At 49.5% G+C, this 21,251-nt stretch overlaps 2 protein-coding genes across 3 annotated transcripts in view; both read left to right on the forward strand.

Annotated features, from left to right (window-relative positions):
- Nucleotides 1-4,124, forward strand: part of LOC102432713 (solute carrier family 23 member 2-like) — a 31,701-nt gene extending 27,577 nt beyond the window's left edge. The window contains exon 12 of the mRNA XM_023753508.1: nucleotides 1,601-4,124. Coding sequence (XP_023609276.1) covers nucleotides 1,601-1,641 — 41 coding nt within the window. The 3' untranslated portion in view covers nucleotides 1,642-4,124. The remainder of the gene's footprint in view (nucleotides 1-1,600) is intronic.
- Nucleotides 4,125-15,533: 11,409 nt separating this feature from the next.
- The window catches only part of WDR91 (WD repeat domain 91), a 28,167-nt gene continuing 22,449 nt past the window's right edge, over nucleotides 15,534-21,251 (forward strand). Inside the window, exons 1-4 of one of the 2 annotated variants that reach the window (XM_006088322.3) lie at nucleotides 15,534-15,718; nucleotides 17,201-17,380; nucleotides 18,169-18,376; nucleotides 19,977-20,059. In XM_006088322.3, coding sequence (XP_006088384.1) covers nucleotides 15,596-15,718; nucleotides 17,201-17,380; nucleotides 18,169-18,376; nucleotides 19,977-20,059 — 594 coding nt within the window. In that variant the 5' untranslated portion in view covers nucleotides 15,534-15,595. Of the gene's footprint in view, nucleotides 15,719-16,022; nucleotides 16,339-17,200; nucleotides 17,381-18,168; nucleotides 18,377-19,976; nucleotides 20,060-21,251 lie in introns of those variants that run through there. The other variant, XM_023753505.1, reaches the window with a different exon arrangement.

Consider the following 21,251-nt stretch of genomic DNA (forward strand, 5'->3'; position numbering starts at 1 on the left):
AGATGAAGCCTTTCCGGCTCAGGAGAAGGGTCCTCATTCCCGTGCTCTCCTGAGGGGGGCGGGTGCACGGGGAGCCAGCGTATCCGAGAGGGATCCGGTGGTCAGAGGAAGATCACCTGGGCCCCTTGTTCAGGGTGAAGGCAACGGCAAAGGTTGAGAAAAGAGGGAGTCGGAGTAAAGGGGATGCAAGGGGTCCAGACACTCAAGTCTGTCACACAAAGTGCTCGAATATGTTCAAAATGTTCTAGTTCCTTAAGCCCCTGAAAAGGGCGTCTGAGGCATGTGAAGCTGCAGGTTTGCAAAAGCAACAGCGGTGAGAGGTGTTTTCAGGAATTGGGGTGCTGCAGTGTATGGACTAGTGTTCCCCCAAGTTCTTGTCCACCTTATTTGGAAAGAGGGTCTTTGCAATTATGATGAGTTAAGGGTCTTGAGATGAACTCATCCTGGACTCGGGGTGGCCCTCAATCCCAATGACTGGCGTCCTTATAAGAAGATGAGAGGGACGGAGAGGCACAGAAGAAGGGCTCGTGAAGGCAGCGGCAGCGGCTGAAGGGATGCAGCTGCCCGCCGAGGAGTGCGAGGGCTGCGGGCCGCCAGAAGCGAGGACCAGGCGTGGCGGGATTCCTCCCTCCAGCTTCCAGAGACGATGGCATGCCCTGCCTGCACTTTCATTTGCCTTCTGGCCTCCAGAATGAGGAGTTGTGCACCACCGAGCGGGTGCTAGTGTGTGGCACCAACAATGAAGTGTCACTCGGTCACCTCCCACGGAGCCCACGGGGGGGGGGGGGGGATGGATGGGGAGAAAACGGAAGTTCCCTCTTCACACCAGCAGCTCTGAAGGCCCCAGGCCTCCTGCACCAGAACCTCCAGGGCAAGCATGTCAAACTCACGTGGGCCACATGCCTTGTTTATTTGGCCTGTGTTAGCCTTGGAGTTTGACATGGTTGCTCTAGAGTAACCTGTTCAAAATACAGATTCCTGGGGTCCCACCTTGAAACACTGAGTGAGCACCTTGGGGTTTGGGGCCCCGGGAGCCCGCATTTCCAAGACGCTCTCCAGGTGATCCCAGTTTGAGCGCCTCTGCTTTGTGTGGCTACGCCCACCCCTGCTTGCTCTTCCTTTTCTGCCCCGAGTGCAGCAAGGTAGCAGGGAGAGCAAAGACTGTCCCACTAATGCGTTCTCACCGGGGCTCCGTGGGAAAAGGGCCACGCTACTCCTCAGCCTGTTGAAAAGCTGTCCTGGTTATTTTTACACAGACATTCTCATTATTACTGCTTACCTTTTAAGACAGACAATTGTAGTTTTTCTAAATTAGTACAGCAAAGCTATGGCTATGACGCTTCATGGCTCAGGCATAAACTCCTCCCCCCAAGGAAGCTTCCAGAATATACTTCCTAACCAAGACCTGCGCCAGAAATTAACATCTTCCCAAAGCTGAGAGCAAATATTGCCCGGGGTCTGGATGGGGAAACAGCCCTGCCTCTTGGCAAGGAGTCAAGGAGTCACAGGACATTTAGGAATTCCTGGGACGAGCCAGGCCCTGGGACCTGGTCACTACATCAGGGTCTGCCCTAAAGGGCATCCCTCTCTCTCCCCTCAGTTTCCCCGACGTCTTCCATCCCACAGGCTGCCTTAGGCTGAAGTCGAGCATCCATGGAGCAGGCCACAGAGAATGAGAGCGTCCCCACCTGGCCTTGTGGTGTGATCCGGGCAAGATCTAGCTCCCCTCAAGGGACCTGGGTCCTGCGGATGGAGGGGAGGGGGGCGGAGGTCTCCCACTCCGCTCCGTCCTACCTGCTTCTCTTGAGTGTGGACACAGCAGAGGTCTTCAAAGAAGTCGATGATCTGCGTGTAGAGCTGAAACTTTTCTTCCGGGTTCTCTGGGTTGCAGCTGGCGAACAGAGAACTGACGGCAGAGGAGAGAAACAGCCAATGTTTTGAATCCTACTCTTTGACCTCTGCTCGTACCCCCTAAAAACTTGGATGATGGTGTGAAGCAAGCACTTTCAAACACCCCGCTGAGTCCTCGGAGAGCTAGGAGTCCTTCTCGGAAGGTTTGCATCGCCTCAGCTCAATGTCACGTCTGGCACCCGCTGGGAAAGTGAGACAATGGGGGGACTGGCTCCTGGGTCCTAACGTAGGGCCCTGAGCTATGGCCTCGGGAACAGAGGGACAAGATGTCCTCTGTCCCTAAGAGTCGACCTCTACAGAGACGCCCCACGGCTCTGGCCCACCTGCGGGCACATCGCACACTTGAGTTCAGTCCCTTCAGATGCCTCCACCCAGGAGGTCTCAGGGGGAACACGGATGCAGAGAAAAGGCCTGTTTTGCAGAGTCCTTCCCCCTGCCTTCCTGGGACAAGGAGAGAAGCCAACACCCAGGGACCCAGAGCAAAGAAGCCGGGAGTCACGCCAGGACAGCTGGCATTTTGACCTCACATTCCAGCCAGCTGGGAACCTTCTGGCAGCAGCCCCCACCTTTCCCAGGCAACGTAGAAAAAAGATTTTTTATTGATTTCAGAGAGGAAAGGAGAGGGACATGGGGCCTGTTTCCATGTTGGCTCAGTTTCTCGGGGCCAGACCCCCCGCCGCCTCTCAGGTCAGACCGAGGGCTGTAACCTGCCCGTGGCCACCTCACCCCGGGAAAACAGGGCAACACGGACAATCTGGAGTTGATAACCTGTGTGTCAGCCCTGGGCCAGGATGGAAGAATTTTCTGCACAGAAGAACCCCAGACAACACTGTCCCCAGGGCAATGGCACAATCCTAGGACCAGCCCACTTCGAATCACAGGAAAAAGTGGATCCCCCAGAATTCCCACTGCATTATGCACCCCTCTGAAGGGCTGCAGGGGAGGCTCCTAAGCATCCCAGCAGGGGTACCCCCCACACACATGCACACACTCACACATGTGCGTACACACATGCACACACAATACACACATGTACACACACACACCATCTCATACCCTGTCCTCACCTGCAGCTAGACGCCTCACTTTTATCCAGGAAACATGCCACATCGTAGGCATCTTCAAAAAGGAGCTGAAAGAAAGCACAGAACAGTTTGACCTTTGCCCTGGGCTGCTGAGGGATGAGGAGCAAGACCGTCTCTCTTTCCCCCTCAGCTCCAAAGGGCGTGCCCATGAATGCTGGGCCCGATCAGACCCTCAGGGTCTCTGCTTGGTGACCTTCCCAGGAGGGGAATATGAAGCTCTTGCCCGCCCAGAACAAACTGCCGACCCCAGAGGGAGGTGCTGGGGACGGTGGTATCCTCTTCCTAAAGAAGACGGCATGAGAGGCAGCAGCCCGAGCTGAGCCTCAGTTTACCTGGAGGAGGGCTCATCTACACCTCTGCAGGTGCAGAGCCCATTTGAGCCATAACTTGTCTCTGGAGTTAGGCTGCAGGAGAGCCAACACCCAGCCCTGCCACTCAGTAAGCGGCGTGATCTCAGACAAGTGACCTCATCTCTCGAATCCTCCTCTATAAGCAGCAGTCACAACAGTGCCTACTCATAGGGTTTTGCAAGGATTAAATAAGAGCTGTGTGAGGCACCAGGCACATCATGGCTCAAACATATTAGCTATTTTTTTAAAATATATTTTTATTGATTTCAGAGAAGAAGGGAGAGGGAGAGAGAGATAGAAACATCAGTGGTGAGAGAGAATCATTGATTGGCTGCCTCCTGCATGGCCCCTACTGGTGATCAAGCCCACAACCCAGGCATGTGCCCTTGACCGGAATTGAACCTGGGACCCTTCAGTCCACAGGCTCTATCCACTGAGCCAAACTGGCGAGGGCCATATTAGCTATTATTGAATATTGTCTGCTTTATAAAAGAATTACATGTTTGTCGTGAAAATAGAAACCGATAGAAAAAATAAAAATCACCAAGAAACAATCCCACCTGGAGAGGCCCATTGTTAACATAGTGACTTCTTTCCCTCCATCCTTCCCCTAGGCATATTATGGCATATATCCCCAACTTGGGAATCTTGCTATTTAGACAGTTTTTGGTCCCGCTTCTCCTTAACTTGTTGAAGAATATTAAATATTCCACAGGAACGTGCTAAACACTTAAGATTGCCAGATTTAGCAAATAAACATACAGGATACTTTGTTAAATTTGAATTTTAGATGAACTATTGCATGGAACCTTCTCACACGCACAATTTCGCTGCCGGGCTGTTTTATCCTGCACCGGTCCACAGGCAGCCCCCAGAGAGGAGGGGGGGTTCTCCGCCAGGGGTTGTGTCTGCCCTTCGAGTCCTCAGACAATGTGCTTCCCCTGAACCGAACCCCTTGGGACTCTGGCCTTGTGGATGGCCCCCTCCTTGTTTTCTAGACATTTCCTGTGCCCTCTTTTAGCTATCCCTTTGGTCACCTCCAACAGGATCTGGGGAGGGTCAGTGAGCTCCCGTGTCCATCAGCCTAGAGGCCCTTCACCTCTGTGTGCCTCCCCCCGGGCCGGGGGCAGGGGCCCAGGACCTAAATCCCTGCCCTCAGCCAGTTTGCCCACTGAAGTTGCAGGCCACACGCTGCCCCCACCAGGCAACCCCCTCACAGGCCAGCTCGGGAGGGGCACAGGCAGGCCCCACCGCCCTTCTGGAGCACCCAGCACCCCCCGACCCGGAGTCCAGGCCTGGCTCCAAACACAGCTGTTCCACAGCAGAACCACGCCAGATGGACCAGGAGCTGCAACTACTTTAGAAGCCACAGTAACAGTGGCTCTGTCTCTACGTGGGACATAACTGCTCCTTGTTCTGCTGGCCTTGTCACCCAGCACTGGGTTGGCCAAAGCCAACTTCACTGAATGGTAGCAATGCTCTTTGGGGTGAGAACTGACACTCCTCCCAGAGATTGGGCCTGGCTGGTCTAAATGCAATCTGATCTTGATTATGCAGGTCATTGGCTCAGTAATCTGTCAATCTGGCCAAATCTGGCCAATGAGAGAAAAGACGTTTGATGGGAATTTCTGGAAAAGTTCTTCCTTGATTGAGAAGCAGCCACAGGACATCTTTCTCTCTCTAACCTGATAGAGAGGAATGACAGCTCGATTGCTGTGGGAGTCAGAGAGGCAGGGAAAGTGGGGAGGACAGGGAAGGTGAGAAGTCAGCCTTAAATTGAAGCAGAGCAGAGAGACAAACCGAGTCCTTGGTAACATCACTGAGACGCTGACCAGACCCTGCCCTGCCTTGGGACCTCCCTGGGTGTGAGCGGTCCATTCCTTCAGGGTTTAATGAGCCAGGAACTTGCAGATAAAAAGCCCAGCTGAAACAACCATCTAAGGCAGTGGTTCTCAACCTTCCTAATGCCGCGACCCTTTAGTACAGTTCCTCATGTTGTGGTGACCCCCAATTTCATTGTTACAAATTGAACATAATTAAAGCATAGCGATTAATCACAAAAACAATATGTAATTATATATGTGTTTCCCGATGGTATTAGGCGACCCCTGTGAAAGGGTCGTTCGACCCCCAAAGGGGTCGCGACCCACAGGTTGAGAACTGCTGATCTAAGGCATCTCTTCTTTTTAAAAATTTATTCTTTTTCATTATTATTTAAATGTAAGGGAGATGAATGCACCTGGACACCAGGGACTTTAAGTCAGTGAATGGAGGTGAAAATACCGGGGACCTCCCAGAATCTCGGATTCTCTAAGTCTAGAAATTCTATTACCAAAGGCCTCCGGGCTGTGGGACATCTGGAACGCTCCCAGTGCCAATGCTGATAATTTGGCTTTCTCCCAGGCTTCTACCCAAAGACATTCCTAAAATGTCTAGATGGCTGTGTGGTCAGTTTCAGGCACAGGATAAGGGTGCAGCCCTCGGCCTCTCCCATAGGGGGCAGACCATCCCATTACTAGCTCCCCCTAGGGGCAGCTTTCACGGCCACTGCTAGGAGAGAAGGTGGCGCTAGAGCATCCTGCCCAGCAACTGGGACCTGTGACCTCCACCTCACCCCGCCTGCCCCAGACTCCCGGGGTCAGGAGCTGGGTGACGCCGGGGTTGGGGTGGGGGTGGAGCACACCACAAGGAAGATGGGAGAAGGTCCTTCCACTCTGCTTTAAGGGAGAATCAAGCCAAGGAGGTGTTGAGCGTGACTAGACCTTGTGCAGTTTTAAATATTCTGCTCCTAAATGCTGCCTCGCGCTCTCCACGAGGAATGATTTGCTATGAATTGCCCATAAGACATTCTTTTCAAGTTATCTTTATTAACGTGCACTGTGGACCTGACTGGAGCTTAAGTTGCTATTTTTTGGAGAGCTCTCTGTTGCAGTAATACAGTTGGATCTGTCCCTTCTGTGTGAAGGGATGGATCTGCCGGGACAAGTGCCACAGAAGTCACAGTCTAGGATGGGGAGGGGAGGGCAGGACCTTTTTGCCTTATTCCAAGGCTGGCTTTTTGCTAGCACTGGGGGAACTAACTCTAAAAACGAAATCAGGAAGTCATCTTTTATTTAAAAACAAGAGAAAGCACAAACAAACCTTTTCCCCAAAAAAACTCTGTACAGATGCAAAGAGTGTTCAGGACACCGCTCCCAACAGTATAAGGAATTAGAAAAGCTAGAGGGTATAGTCTGAGACTCCATCCCCAGGGCCTGGAAATCTGCATTGTAATAGCCTGGAAAACTCAGCATCTCCCTTTTCCCTTCCCCTCACTACCGACAAAAGAAGCATCTGCTCTCCAGCCCAGCAACCTCTATTCCTCCCACCTAGAATGCCCCCACCCCAGGATCAGTAAGGTCCTTAGGATCCGTGTATCCAGCAGACAAGGTGTCCCTCCCAGGGTACGTACCATGCGTACCATATGGCGATCCATACGTGATTAATGCGAACACTCCCTTTCCCAGCGCCTTCTCCCACACTAAAACCACGAAGAGTTCTGTTGCCTGGACAGCCAAGACCACACCACCCAGGCCTGGGGGTGAGCAGAGGCCTTGGGTTGAGAGAGCTAAAGGAAACTGAAGATCAAGAGACAACCATGGGGACAGAGAATAACAGCTAGTTCCACCCAAACCCCAAAGGCCTCTCTGGATCTTTACAGTCTCATGAATTCAGTTCTTGGCACCGTTCACAATAAGAGGCACACACCTCTGAGAAGCTTAAAGAGCCTTTGAAAGTGATGCTGCCCAATTACCACATAAGAGGGGTGGGGCGGAATTAGACAAGGGAACGAACCTGGATATTCTGTTCTGACTCAGAAAACTGAGCAGGTTTGGGCATCTAAAAGGAGTGCGAATCGAGGGAACTCAGTATAGATAGAGTATATACCTACTACATGCCATATTTCTGTTAATTCTCATCTATAAACCAAAGCATACTTTCATTACCAAATGCATTCCTATTAAAACACCTGCTTAGACACACACACACACACACCCTAGACTAAATTTAAGAAAATAAGGTTCAGAGAAACTTTCCACCACTTTTAAGTATTCAAGTGTGATCCATTCAAACCCTAGGCACACCTGTCAGATCACGTAAAAAAAGAAAAAGTCCAGTCATTGTCAGAAATATATATATATAGGTTGTCAAAATGACATATACAAACATTTGTATTGAAGTCTGGCCCCAGACCTAAATGTTCACCTGTTTAGATAGATGCACCGGCTTGACACAAGGCCAAGTGCACCCTTCTGGAGGTGGGTGGGTGTGATTACCTCAGCATGTAATCGATACTCACACTTGGAGGGATGGGCACCTGTGCACACGACGTCCCCACTCTCTGGACACGCAGGAGGCCACGGGAAGCCCTGATGGCAGTGACAGCGATGACAGCGATCGCGGGCCTTGTGCCAGCAAGAGTGGGGACCATGGCTTCTGCCCTGGCCAAAAAATAGACCCAGCATCTAGGCACGGACCAATCAGGGCATGTCCCCAGCACCCACAGCCAATGGGGATGCGCTGCGGCGGGCCAATGAGGTGCGGGCAGCGGAAGAAACAATGTAACTTGGGGGTCCCAAGGCCCACAAGAGGGCGGGCTGGGTTGACCTTCTCACCTTGCCAGGTGGCGACTTCTTTTCGAGAGGAGGCCGAATGGGACAGGAAGGCGAAACCCATGTCACCTCGGTAACCTCATAGGGTCTGCATGCGCCCAGCAGAGGACTCCTTGGATGTCCCCAATGGATGTTCCCCTCACCTGCCACTGAGCCCAGTTGCAGCATCCCTCAAACGGGGCTATGCCGCCTACCTTATAGGGTTATCCAGAAGCGTAGAGAAGGCACCTGGAATTAAAGGCTCCTGGGCACAGGCTTTGGGTCTCAGGAGAAAAGAGGAAAACATGTGGATGTCATGGAAACTGAGAGATGCATTAAACAACGATGGGACAGGGGAAGTATAAAAGGTGAAAGATTATGTGATCTGAAGAGAAATCCGAGTATAATGATGTTTTAAGTATGGGAAGAAGAAAGGGGAATGAATAGTAAGAGGAGTTACATGAAAGAGACCTTTAAAAGCTGTCACCCTTTGGGACAGTAGGAAGCAGGTATTTTTCCAGTTTAGGGGGAAAAAAATCATTTCCCCTTCACTGTAGAATATACTCTTGCATATAGATGTCTTTTTGCTTGAAGCCCAGCACCCCTAAGTATGTCATGATGGTGACGATCCCACTACATCATTTCACACGAGGGGTAGCAGCCACGCCAGGCGCCCCCTTGCTGCTCTCTGACCTGGGGCAAGCTGCTTCTCCCCAGGACAGGGGTTAAGCAAAGGTCACAAGGTCTAGTCCAAGCAGTGTGCACTTGAGGGGGGGGGGGCATGCATTTGGATTCTTATCCAGGATCCACCTCACAGTGACTTTAAGGACCATAAATGAGGCCACCTTACAGCATGCACATAGGGTACTTGGGACATGGGGGCACTCTTGACATTCAGCTTCGGATGGATTTTGGTGGAACATTAAAGGTTGTTGGGCTGTCCAGTCTAATTAGCATGTTATGCTTTTATTATGTATAAATAAACTGTCACCTAGAAAGCATGCGGTAAGAGTCAGTTCTCCTCTCTTTTCAAGATAAATATAAAATTATTTCACTCCAAAAGTCTGCCTAGGTCAAGGCCCTGTCCATTCTGGCTCTCAGGCACCTTTGACCCAGGGTCTCTGAGGACCCCCGAGGAACTGTTCTTGCCCCTCTCCCCACTCCCTGGTCCCCCCTCCCCCACCCCGGCCCTGCTCCTCACCTCCCTCCACCAGTCCCCATCACAGCATTGCTGGGGACCCCATGGGAACAGGGGGCATTCAGGAGTCTGTGCAGCCGTCTTGGAGAGCCTTATCTCTGTAACGAGAGGACACACAGAAGTTCAGAAACAGACCTGCCAGCCTTTCATCAGGTCACCCCCCACCCCACTTCTCCACCACCACCACCCCATACACCCGGAGAGCAGATCTGCAGCTAGAAGAAATGCAGCCTTGGAGTGGGATGTTGCTAAGAGGCTTCCTCACCTACAGCAGCCTGATTTCTTTATTGAAAATGCGGATCTTTGCCCTAGACAGTTTGGCTCAATGGATAGAGTGTTGGCCTGTGGACTGAAAGGTCCTGGGTTCAATTCTGGTCAAGGGCACATGCCTGGGTTGTGGGCTCAGTCCCCAGTGGGGGCATGCAGGAGGCAGCTGATCAATGATTCTCTCTCATTAATATTTCTCTCTCTCTCTCTCTCTCTCTCTCCCTTCCTCCCTCCCTCTCCTTTCCTCTCTGAAATCAATCCTATCTAATAATAGACAAACATGGTAATTAACCGTACCTCTGACATGCTTCCCATTGGCTAATCAGAGCGATATGCAAATTAACTGCCAACCAAGACGGCAGCCAGCAGCCAGGCAGCTGAAGCGAACATGAGGCTTGGTTGCTCCAGTGATGGAGGAAGCCAAGGTTCCCCGCCTGCCGCTGCTGGCCTCTGAGCTGCACTCTAAGAAACAATGTTGCAATTATAGAAGCTAAACAAACCCCAGATACCTGCTTTCAGCCAGCCGGCCTCGGAGCTGGAGCTGCAACAGTGTTTCAATTATAGAAGCCAAACAAACCCAGATACCTGCTTTCAGCAGCCGAGGTCTCAGAGCTGGAGCCATGCCTCAGAGCTAAAGCCGGCTCTCAGCTCCAGTGACAGCCATAGAAGGTAAATAAATCCCAGAATAAAAAAAAAGGAAAAAAAGGAGAGGTTGGGAACTTCTGTCGGGGTTCAGTCACCCGCCAGCCTGAAAATGGCCCTCAGCCCCTCACCCAGACTGACCAGGCACCCCAGTGGGGACCCCCACCCTGAAGGGGGTGTGACCAGCTGCAAACAGCCATCATCCCCTCATCCAGGCTGGCCAGGCACCCAAGCGGGACCCCCACCCTGATCCGGGACACCCTTTAGGGCAAACCAGCTGGCCTCCACCCGTGCACAAGGCCTCTATCCTATATAGTAAAAGGGTAATATGCAAACTGACCCTAACAGCAGAAAGACTGGGAATGACTGGTCACTATGACACACACTGACCACCAGGGGGCAGACGCTCAATGCAGTAGCTGCCCTCTGGTGGTCAGGGCGCTCTCACATGGGAGGAGCTCTGCTCTGCCACAAGCCAGGCTGATGACTCCCAGTACAGTGGTGGTGGTGGGAGCCTCTCCTGCCCCCTCAGCAGCGCTAAGGATGTCCGACTGCAGTTTAGGCCTGCTCCCTGCTGGCAAGTGGACATCCCCCGAGGGCTGCTGGGCTGTGAGAGGGATGTCTGATTGCCATCTTAGGCCCAATCCCCCGGGGAGCAGGCCTAAGCCAGCAGGTGGTCATCCCCTGAGGGGTTCCAGACTGCGAGAGGGCACAAGCCGTGCTGAGGGACCCCCCTTCCCCCCCGAGTGCACAAATTTTTGTGCACTGGGCCTCTAGTAAAAATATATTTAAAAATAAATAAATAAAACAAATAATAGAAAAAAGAAAATGCGATCTTTTGTCTAGTTCAGTCAACCTTCCCCACAACTAGGGGGCAGAAAGCTCTGCTCATGAACTTTCTGGTGACCTTGAGACCCCTGATGACCTCTCACCAGCTTTGGATACAATCAGAGTTCTCCCTGGCAACATCCACACACATGCCATCTCCTTCTGACCCTGACTTCTCCCCATGGTAACATAGATCCTGCTTTGAAATACTTCCCACAGTAACATAGACCCTGTCCTAAAATACTCACCTACAGTAGCATAGATCATATCTGAAATACTCCCACACAACCCATAGTAACATGACCATGGGGCAGGTGAGTTCAGTTCTTATAAATCAAATAATTGGTCAATTCCTTGATTAATGTTCTTTATAAGGTTAATTTTAATTTCTCAAATTACACGTTCCCTTGTAAAAATGAAAACATTTTGACCCCATACCTTTATAGAATTAACAACTGTCATTAGTTTGGTATGACTGCTTCCAGATTCTTTGTAAGATGTTTATATTCCTATAGGTGTTTTCCTTTGGAGTATAAGTTTTGTTTTGTGAATTTTTTGGAGGAAAGAAATTTACGTAAGAATATCACCCTGCAACTTTCTGTTTTCACTCAATAGTATGAGTTGGAGATGCATTTTATTCGTACATAGAAATCTACCCTATTTATTTCCACTGCTGCACAATATTCCCTATATTAGACAACTATAAGGGAATAGGGAGTTCATTTGAAAGTGAAGAAACCTTTTGCAAAGTATGTTAGTCAGGATTCTCCAGAGAATCATTAGATATAGATAGATATAGATATAGATATAGATATAGATATAGATATAGATATAGATATAGATATAGATATAGATATCTCTCCTATTTAATAAAGAGGGAATATGCTAATTGACCCTCATGCCATTGCAAAGATGGCAGCACCCACAGCCAATAAGGAGGGAATATGCTAATCGACTGTCACACCCTCAAAGATGGTGGTGCCCACAGCCAATAAGGAGGGGATATGCTAATTGACAAGATGGTGGTGCCCAGTCCCTTCAGCCCCCCAGCCACCCAGGGCTGGCCCAAGGCGCAGGCAATCCTTGGATGTCGGCTGCCCAGCCATCCAGGGCCGCCCGAGGCCCAGGTAACCAGGGCCGGCTGAGGCAGCAGCAGAGGTGTGATGGGGGCGTTGCCTTCCCCGGATCGTCGGGTCACCTCCCGCCCCTGAGGGCTCCCAGACTGTGAGAGGGGGCAGGCCGGGCTGAGGGACCCCCCCTCCAGTGCATGAATTTTCATGCACTGGGCCTCTAGTGTGTGTGTGTGTGTGTGTGTGTGTGTGTGTGTGTGTGTATGGAGAGAGAGAGAGAGAGAGAGAGAGAGAGCAAGAGCCAGCTATTGCAGAAGATGGAAGCACGATTGCCCAGGGCAAGGAGTTGTTTTTTAGGAAGTGTGTCAACAGAGATGGAATTCCCCCATGCTGTCCTCCACTTGGTGCTTTCAGAGGCATGTTACTTATTAACCCAGGAGACTTGAATTGCTCCAGCAGTGAAAGTGAATGATTCTATAGACTCATCCACCGGTGGATTCCTTCTGCTGGAGTCTAAGCCCATTCTTGGCGGTTTTCTGCCCTGTACAAGTGGGGACTTTGCTGACTCTAACCTGAGCTACTCCTTACGGGATGTGGTTGCAATGGTCAGAGAGAAAGTGGCTCACGTTCAATCTTTGAGACCCATGATCTCTAAACAGACAGACCAAGGCTCCCAGTAGGTGTCTTACACCAGCATGAGGCCTGTGGACTGACTGTAAGAGCTGGAGGGACCTCAGGATTCTTCTGACCCAAGGCCTTTCCCTTGCAGATGAGGAGGCTGTGAAACAGAGAAATGATGCAACTTGACAATCAGAGTTCAGGTGTGAGGTCCTGCATTTGGTTTCCAAAACTGAATTGTATAAGCTCATGATTGGGAATTCCTAGTTTAGCAGTAGTCCTTATTTAAAAGTTTTGGGGTTAGTTGACAAAATCTTTGTGTGAGTTGGCACTAACATATGGTTGTTATGACAAATGAATATGCTATGTTTAAAGATATTCATTATATTTATAAAATAAAATGAATATGTGTTCATACTACAAATTTGAAAACTATTAAAAAGCATAAAGACAAAGTCAGAAATCACCCATAAAATCCAACATGACCTAAAGGCAATAATTGTAATTATTTTTTGTGTATGTATATTTCAAAAATATTATATGAAGCTATCATATTGCATCTACAATTCTGTATCAGACTTCTTAAAATTAAACTTTATATTTTGAGATAATTGTAGATTCACATGCAGCTGTAAGAAATAACACAGAGATCCCATGTACACTTTACCAAGTTTCCCACGATGTTAACATCTTGCAAAATGATACAATCATTTGTACAATATTACAATCAGAATATTGACACTTATAATCTACCAATATATTTAAATTTCCCTGTTTTACTTTTACACACACGTGTGTGTGTTTAGTTCTCTACAATTTTATCACATGTTGTAGGTTCGCCCATCCACACCACAATCAAGTTGCTAAACAGTTCTATTACCGCAAAGAGCCCTCTCTTTGCCCTTTTATAATCACACTCTCTTCCTCTCATAGGCCCCCACCTATTCTTATCCTTGATCCCTGGTAATCACTAATCTGGTCTCCACTTTATCTGAATTTTATCATTTCAAAATGTAATATAAATGGAATCACACCTTTTGTTCTGTATGTAACCTTTGGGATTGGCTTTTTTTTTTCCCACTCAGCATAATTTTCTTGAGATTTATGTGTATGTCTCACTAATTCATTTCTCCTTATTGCTGGGTAGTACTTCATGGTATGGATGGACCAGTTTGTTTGGCCAGAGGAGCTGAGGTAGGATGGCCATGCTCTGGGTCACAGTATTGCCTGTTGGCCCTGTTTATTTCAGTTTCTACCAAAATGACTTGAAGGACATGTGAGTGGTTTCCAGCTTTTTACTATTAGGAATTAAGCTGCTTTGAACATTTGTGCACAACTTTTTATGTGAAGATAAGTTTTCATTTATCTGGGATAAGTGCCCAAGAGTATAATGACTGAGTCACATAGTAATCACATGTTTAATTTATAAGAAACTGCCAGATTTTTTTCCCCCCGGAGTGTTAATCTTACATTTTTAACACATAGTGTGACTATTTCTCTAAGTAGTTAGTCTTTGAAAAAACATGATTTTAAGACACTACATAAGATTGCATGGGATGGATGTAGCATAATTTATTCGAGCTTTTCCCTAATGTTGAACATTTTGGTTGTTTCAGATTTCTTTTCCCTGTAGACACTTTAGGGTCCCTCAGGGAAATCTAACTCACAACATTCCTCTAGGGGGAGGTTTGGTGTTTGCTACCTATTGGGACCTCCCCAGTTCATTTTTGATGACCTGAGATTCCAGTCAAAGTAGAATATGTTTCGTCCTTCCAGTTGTCAGAGGCAACTCTGCTTTCCTGCTCTGGCGGACAAGGAAGGGTGTCTGGGTGGAGAGAAGTAAAGCAGCAGAGAGGGAGGAACAAGTCTGTACCTCACCTTGCTGTGACTTGCTTGATGCTATCTTTTCTGGTTTCTCTAATGCAGATCAGAGCCCCCTTGGAGCTAAATTTCCATGTAGTTGGGTTGGAGGGTCTGGGCAGAGTGATAGCAATGATTCTGAGTTGTGCTTTGACAAATACAGAAAGCTATACCATTAGAGGGGAGGAGAAGGGAACAAGCATTGAGTTTTACTGGTGGCCTATTCACCGTGCTAAGCATTTTACATGATCTTATTGAATTTTCATTACTATTCTGCAAGGTAGATATCAACATTATTTTATAGATGAGGAAAGTAAGAGTCAAAGATTTGCTATTTCCCTGGTTACAAATATATACTTTGTAAAAATTTCAAGCAAATAAAAAAAGGAAGTGATAGTTCCTTATAATCTCACCTTTTAGAGAAAAAAGGGTTACTGTGTAATCTTCCTTAACTTTAAAAATGTACACACAAACATATATACACACACACTATGTGTTTTATTTTTTTACAAGAAACTGGAACCATATTATATATACTGGCCTGAAACTTGCCTTTTTTTCTCCTAACAGTGTATCCTGGTTATCTTGTTTTGTAATTGATTAGTCTTATTCATGAAAGCAGGGCTTTTGGGGGAGTTAGAACTCTCTAATGACACACTTGGTTGTGTGACTTCATACAAGTCACTTTACCTCTTGGGACTCCAGATTCCCCCATTTGCAAAATGGGAGCAGGACACAGAGGATTCCGTGATATAATGCCAATGAGCAGGGCACCTCAGGCCCCTGCCCTCCTCGTGACTGTCTGGGACCTTCTCTAATGTCCAGCCCTTAAACTTGGATGGCAGCAGCCACTTTCAGTAACTCAGATGACACAGCCGCCGCCAGCGGTGCCAGGCAACTCAGCAGAGCACTGCCTACTCCAGCTGCTCCTCGGGGAGGGTGGTGATGACGGACAGCTGGGCGGGGGCGGGGGACGGGGCTGGGGCGGGGCCACAGCCGTGCGGCGCGCAGTGCGTGCGGGCTGGTAGGCCGGCCGCGGCGTGACTGGCACCCGCGCCGGGCCACGCCCCGTGCTGCCGAGGCCCCGCCCCTTCGTCCCTCGGGTGCCGCGGCCCCTAACGGCGCTCGCGCAGCGATGGCGGAGGCCGTGGAGCGCACAGACGAGCTGGTCCGCGAGTACCTGCTCTTCCGCGGTTTCACGTACACACTGCGGCAGCTGGAGGCCGAGATCAAGGCGGACAAGGAGAAGGGGTTCCGGGTGAGAGGCCGGCGGGCGCGGGCCGAGGCGGGCGGAGGCGGCCCTGGGGGAGCCGGGAGCCGGCTCTTCCCTAGCCCTGCCCCCTGAGGCGGGAGCGGCGCTGTGGCCCTCGCTGGTGCGCGTGTGGCCCTCGCTTGACAGATGAGGAACTGGGCCCTGAGAGGGGACGTGACTTGCCTGAAGTTGCCGGGCGAGCCCGGAGCCTCGCGGAGGCTGGAGCCCAGGTGCCCTCGCTCCGGGCCAGGGCTCCGTGCTGCACCCCAGCCTTGCAGCAGGTGCTGGCAGACCTTGGCCAGGAGAGTGGGGGGTGCACGAGGCTTTCGGAGCGAAGGCGGGGTGGATGCTTGGATCTGGGCAACACGAGGCTCTGTAGTTGGCTCCCGAGGGCCCGGGAGCCACGGGGTCTGCAGCCCACAAGGTGAGCTGGTTCCAGTACGGGCGGTGTTTGCGGAAGATGGCCTTGCCAGCGACTCCTTGGCAGTGTTGCTTCAGCAGTTGAGGAAGAAGACCTCGCTGCACAGTTTCATACGTTAAATGTCCTCTGCTAAGGCATGAGTTTCCGTTGAGAAGCTCTCGGAATTTATACGCGTCTGTTGGCTGACTTCAGTGAATGTTGACAGGTGAATTGAGAGAGGCAGTGAGCGAGCAGCAGGAGTTGGAGGGGAGCTGGGAGACCGGGGTTCTTGTACTGCCAGAATTCCCGGCTCCTTGGTGGCCAAAGCAAAGCATCTCAGTTCTCCAGGCCTCGGTGTCCTGATCTGTAAAATGGGGGTGTTAGGTTGGTACTCGTTGCCATAAACCTTTCCAGATTGTATGCTCTAGGGCAGTGGTTCTCAACCTTCTGGCCCTTTAATACAGTTCCTCATGTGGTGACCCAACCATAAAATTATTTTCGTTGCTACTCCATAACTGTCATGTCGCTACTGTCATGAATCGTCATGTAAATATCTGATATGCAGGATGGTCTTAGGCGACCCCTGTGAAAGGGTCGTTCGACCGCCAAAGGGGTCGCGACCCACAGGTTGAGAACCGCTGCTCTAGTGTGATTGCTCCCCCCAAGGAGGTGACTTCTTTAGCTGACACTGAGCAGCTGCAAGGGCTCTGGGATGCCTGGATGACGTGAAGGAGTCAGCCAGTGCCCAGCACCATGAGCCCTGAAATCCTGGAATGGTGGTGCTGGGAGGAGGACCATGGAGGTTCTCTTGCTCTCTCTTGTCCAAGACCCGGACCCAGTATCTGCTGCTTCCTGCGTCAGCGTTTTTAACACCCGACATTTCCACACTTGCTGGAAGGTCACACCAGATACCTAATATCAGACAATAATTTAAGCGCTATTACAGGAATATGTTTTTAAAGTTCACTAGATGGCTAACTTGAATTTTTATTGAACACCCAGAAGCCACAGCAAGAGGAAAAGGCTGTATTAACTCTGTGGAACGAGGGGAGGGTTCCCTTCCGTCCTTCACCACCTTCTCTCACTAGGTGGACAAGATTGTGGACCAGTTGCAGCAGCTGATGCAGGTGTATGACTTGGCTGCCCTGCGGGATTATTGGAGCTACCTGGAGCGGCGACTCTTCAGCCGCTTGGAGGATATATACCGACCCACCGTCAACAAACTGAAAACCAGCCTGTTCCGCTTTTATCTTGTCTACACAATTCAGGTGCTTGTTGATTCAGGGATTCCTTGGTGGAAAGAGTTATTTGATCCAGAAATAGATTTTCTTTTCACTTCTAGAGAGGACTCTCTGTGTTACTCTGGGAAAGGGTGAAATAGTCACAGTGCAAGTTATTTTTGACTGTTTTCCTAATCCCCCCCCCCCCTTTCTCATCTGCAGATCACATGACTTGTCTTCCTCATTTCAATTTCTCCTCTTGTTTTAAGCATGCAAGTCTGGCTGGTAGTTTTTTTAAATATATTTTTATTGATTTCAGAGAGGAAAGGAGAGGGAGAGATAGAAACATCAGTGATGAGAGAGAATCATTGATCGGCTGCCTTTTGCACTCCCCTTACTGGGGATCGAGTCTGCAACCCGGGCATGTGCCCTGACTGGGAATTGAACCATGACCTCCTGGTTCATAGGTTGACACTCAACCAGTGAGCCACACTGGCCGGGCCTGGCTGATGTTTTAAAGACTATAAGTAGCTGGGTTAAAATTTGCATCACAAAGATTATAGCTGACCTGGGGGAATAGTTAATTAGATTGTTTGAAAATCAACTAGGAATTAATTTTTAGAATGGCAGTTATCATCAGACTTCAGTTTAAACCAACTTCTTTGAAATTACAAGAAACGTGAGAAATGAGTGATGATTTCCTTTATTTTATGGAGTGTGTAGATTATGTTTGGCCACTTACCTAGCAAGCTGATATTCAAAGGCAATGATGAAGAATCTTACCTCTGGGCTTCTGTCTTTTCCCCCTCCTTGCCGTCTCCTCTGTGTCTTGGCAGACAAACAGAAATGACAAGGCTCAGGAGTTCTTTGCAAAGCAGGCCACGGAGCTCCAGAACCAGGCCGAGTGGAAGGATTGGTTTGTCCTGCCCTTCCTGCCGTCTCCAGACACCAACCCCACCTTTGCTACCTACTTTTCTCGTCAGTGGGCCGACACCTTCATTGTGTCCCTGCACAACTTCCTGAGTGTCCTGTTTCAGTGCATGCATATCCTTTCAGCTGCCTGGGGCTGTGGGCCTACCCTGATGCATCCAGACAATGTGATCAGTGGCTGCTGCTCCTGATGCAATCAGTTCTTCCACCAAATGCCCAAGGATCATTGTCACGTGTTATGTGAGGCGGATGGACATATTGTGTTTATTTTTGTCAGGAGGCCAGGGAATCATAAGTCTTAGTTCTGCTGCTGAAGTAATAGTTTCCATGGGGGACTGTAGCAGCGGTGGGGTGCCAGTGCGGGGCTCTGAGAGGAGCCCTCAAGCAGGTATGAGGGCCTCTCTTCGCAGATACAGGGGTTGGTATGCAGCTGCTGCTTAGTGACACCAGCCATCCTCAGAGCACCATCTCTGTGCCTCCCCTCCCCCCAGGATATCTATCACTTACCTTTGTTGGGATTAGGTAGCAGATGAGAACACTTCTTGGGCTGGAACTTCCTCCCTAGATTAGTGTTTGGGTCGCTTTCTCTGACAGTGAATTCAGTGTTCCTCAAGTTGCCAGAAAACAGCAGCTCTAAGAATATATATGTGGTTATTTGAGAGAGAATGTAAATGATTTACGGCTACCATATTTCCCATTTTGTCAGGAAATGCTTTGATCCCAGGCCTGGGACCATTATCCATTGCTTGTGCTCTCTAGGCTGGGACTCTGGGGGCGGAGAAGAGTCTGGGTTGAATGGGGCTGCCTGGTGAGTCACTGATAAACGGGGCATTGTGGAGGCCCACCCAGCGGCCGTTCGGGAGGGACATCTGCTGGTGGAGGTAGGAAGGGTGCCCTTTCCTTTTGCGTTGTGGCTGCTGGGAATTCTGCTCTTGCCAGCTGTGCCTTTCTTCTGGCCCTGCTGCTGCTCTGCATCCTGAGGGCTTTCAAATGAAACCAGCAGCGGCTCAGGCCAGAGGTGGTTATGGCACAGCCACGTGGGCCCTCTACGGAAATGGGAAATGTCACTCTAGGTCTTTTCAGTGCAAGACAGTGCCCTTTCGAGCCTCCGTTCACTTCCTCAGTGCTGAGGCCCTGCCTGCTTTGCACTCCTCCTGACTGCTGCTGTTTGAGGTGGTTGGGGAAGACTGACACGCTGACCTACACTGTGGATGCTCACATGGTGGCATGTGGCCGCACAAACTGCAGAAAGCTTTCTCCTCAGTCTAAACCTTTGCCAGGGAGAGGTTGAGTTGGCAGGGGAAAGCCGAGTGGCGGACCCTTCTGCCCAGCTGGTGGGGCGGCCAGCAGCGTGCCCGCAGAGCCTGGCCTCGGCTTGCTCTTAGCTGCCTGTTGCCGATGCTTAGACTGGCTCTGAAGCCCACTGGATATGGCTCTTTATTGCTGGCATTGGGAGAGAACTCTCTGTGGGCTAGCCAGCAGATTGTCACGTGTCTGTACATCTGTCTGAACGAAGGCAGGCCAGGCCTGGCCTCGGGGGAGAGACTACTTCATAAAGCTGAGAAGACCCCATAGCACTGAGTCTGTACTCCATTCCCCCATCTTGTGTTCAGGGGTGATGCTGCTGTGTCAAGAGTTTGGGAAGAAAAAAAAAAGAGTTTGGGAAGGTCTCTCAGCCCTTTCCCAGGCAGGCTTATTCTTTAACTGTGTGCACCAGTGCCTGTGATCCTGAACTTTGATGCCGAGTGCCAGAGGACCAACCAGGTTCAAGAAGAAAATGAAGTTCTACGTCAGAAGGTTGGTTCTGAGCACACTTGCTTCTTGGAAAATACTTTTCATGTTTGAAATCAGGTAGGGGCGGTGGAGGGCTGGTCATGTAGAGGAGAGCACAGATCTCAGAGGAAAGTGAGTCGCCAGAAAATCAGTTGGAGACTCAGGGACGGTAATAGTCTCTGAAAACCAGAGGCAGGGTTCATATTTTAAGTCATTTAAGAATGAACAACATAGTAACAGTAATGTACTTTTGAGAAGGAAAAGACTATATGTGCACTCATGCCACCTGGCAACTGACCTGTTTTCGTATGTCTATTTTGTGATCCCAGTCCTTTTCCACATATATTTATATCTGTACTGTTTATAACTCAGATATTTAATTGTCTGCTCAGCTCTCCATTTCTCTAGTTTGGTAAAGTGACAGGACTTAGAAACCTACATTTGCCTTTATATTTTGCCTGTTGAGTATTTATCTGTCCTTGAAATTAAGATCTCTTTAGAAACAGGAAGATTTTCAGAACAAGGAGGATTATAAACTGTTTAGGTTTGGGGGTTTAAGATTCTTGGGTTTTTTGCCCTAGCTGGTTTGGCTCAATGGATAGAGGGTCCCAGCTTTGATTCCAGTCAAGGGCATGTACCTCGGTTGCAGGCTCCTCCCTGGCCTGGGCCCTGGTCAGGGTGTGTGCAGGAGGCAACCAATTGATGTGTTTCACTCACATCGATATTTCTCTCTGTCTTTCCCTCTTTCTTCCACTCTCTCTAAAAATTAATGGAAAAATATCCTTGGGTGAGGATTAAAAAAAAAAAAAGATTCTTGGATTTTGGGGGTGTGTGTATAATTTTCTTCAGGCAAACAGTAAAAAATGCTGAACCTTATTTAATTAAGCTTTTCCATGAGAGTTCCAGAGTCTGATTTGTAGATTCCCAAGAGCAAAGCAGGATTGGGTGGAGCTGTTTTTCTCAGTGAATTCAGGAGGAAGCAAGTAAAATGATAAAAGGGAAGCGAGTCAAATGATAAAAAGAAAAAAAAAAGGGGTTTTGTATATCTAACGGTTTTCAGTTTCTCACCTCACTGTAGTCAGGTATCAGCTGTACTTGCCCATTTTTCCCAAACCACAGTGGGCAGAGAGCGGGACTGGCATCCTGAGAGCCAGTGGCCTTTTGAACCAGTGAGGTTGGGTTTTGGATGTGATGTGGCTAATCTTCCCAGCGAGGT

Source organism: Myotis lucifugus, unplaced genomic scaffold (genome assembly GCF_000147115.1).
Source record: "Myotis lucifugus unplaced genomic scaffold, Myoluc2.0 scaffold_46, whole genome shotgun sequence".
Lineage (NCBI taxonomy): Eukaryota > Metazoa > Chordata > Mammalia > Chiroptera > Vespertilionidae > Myotis > Myotis lucifugus.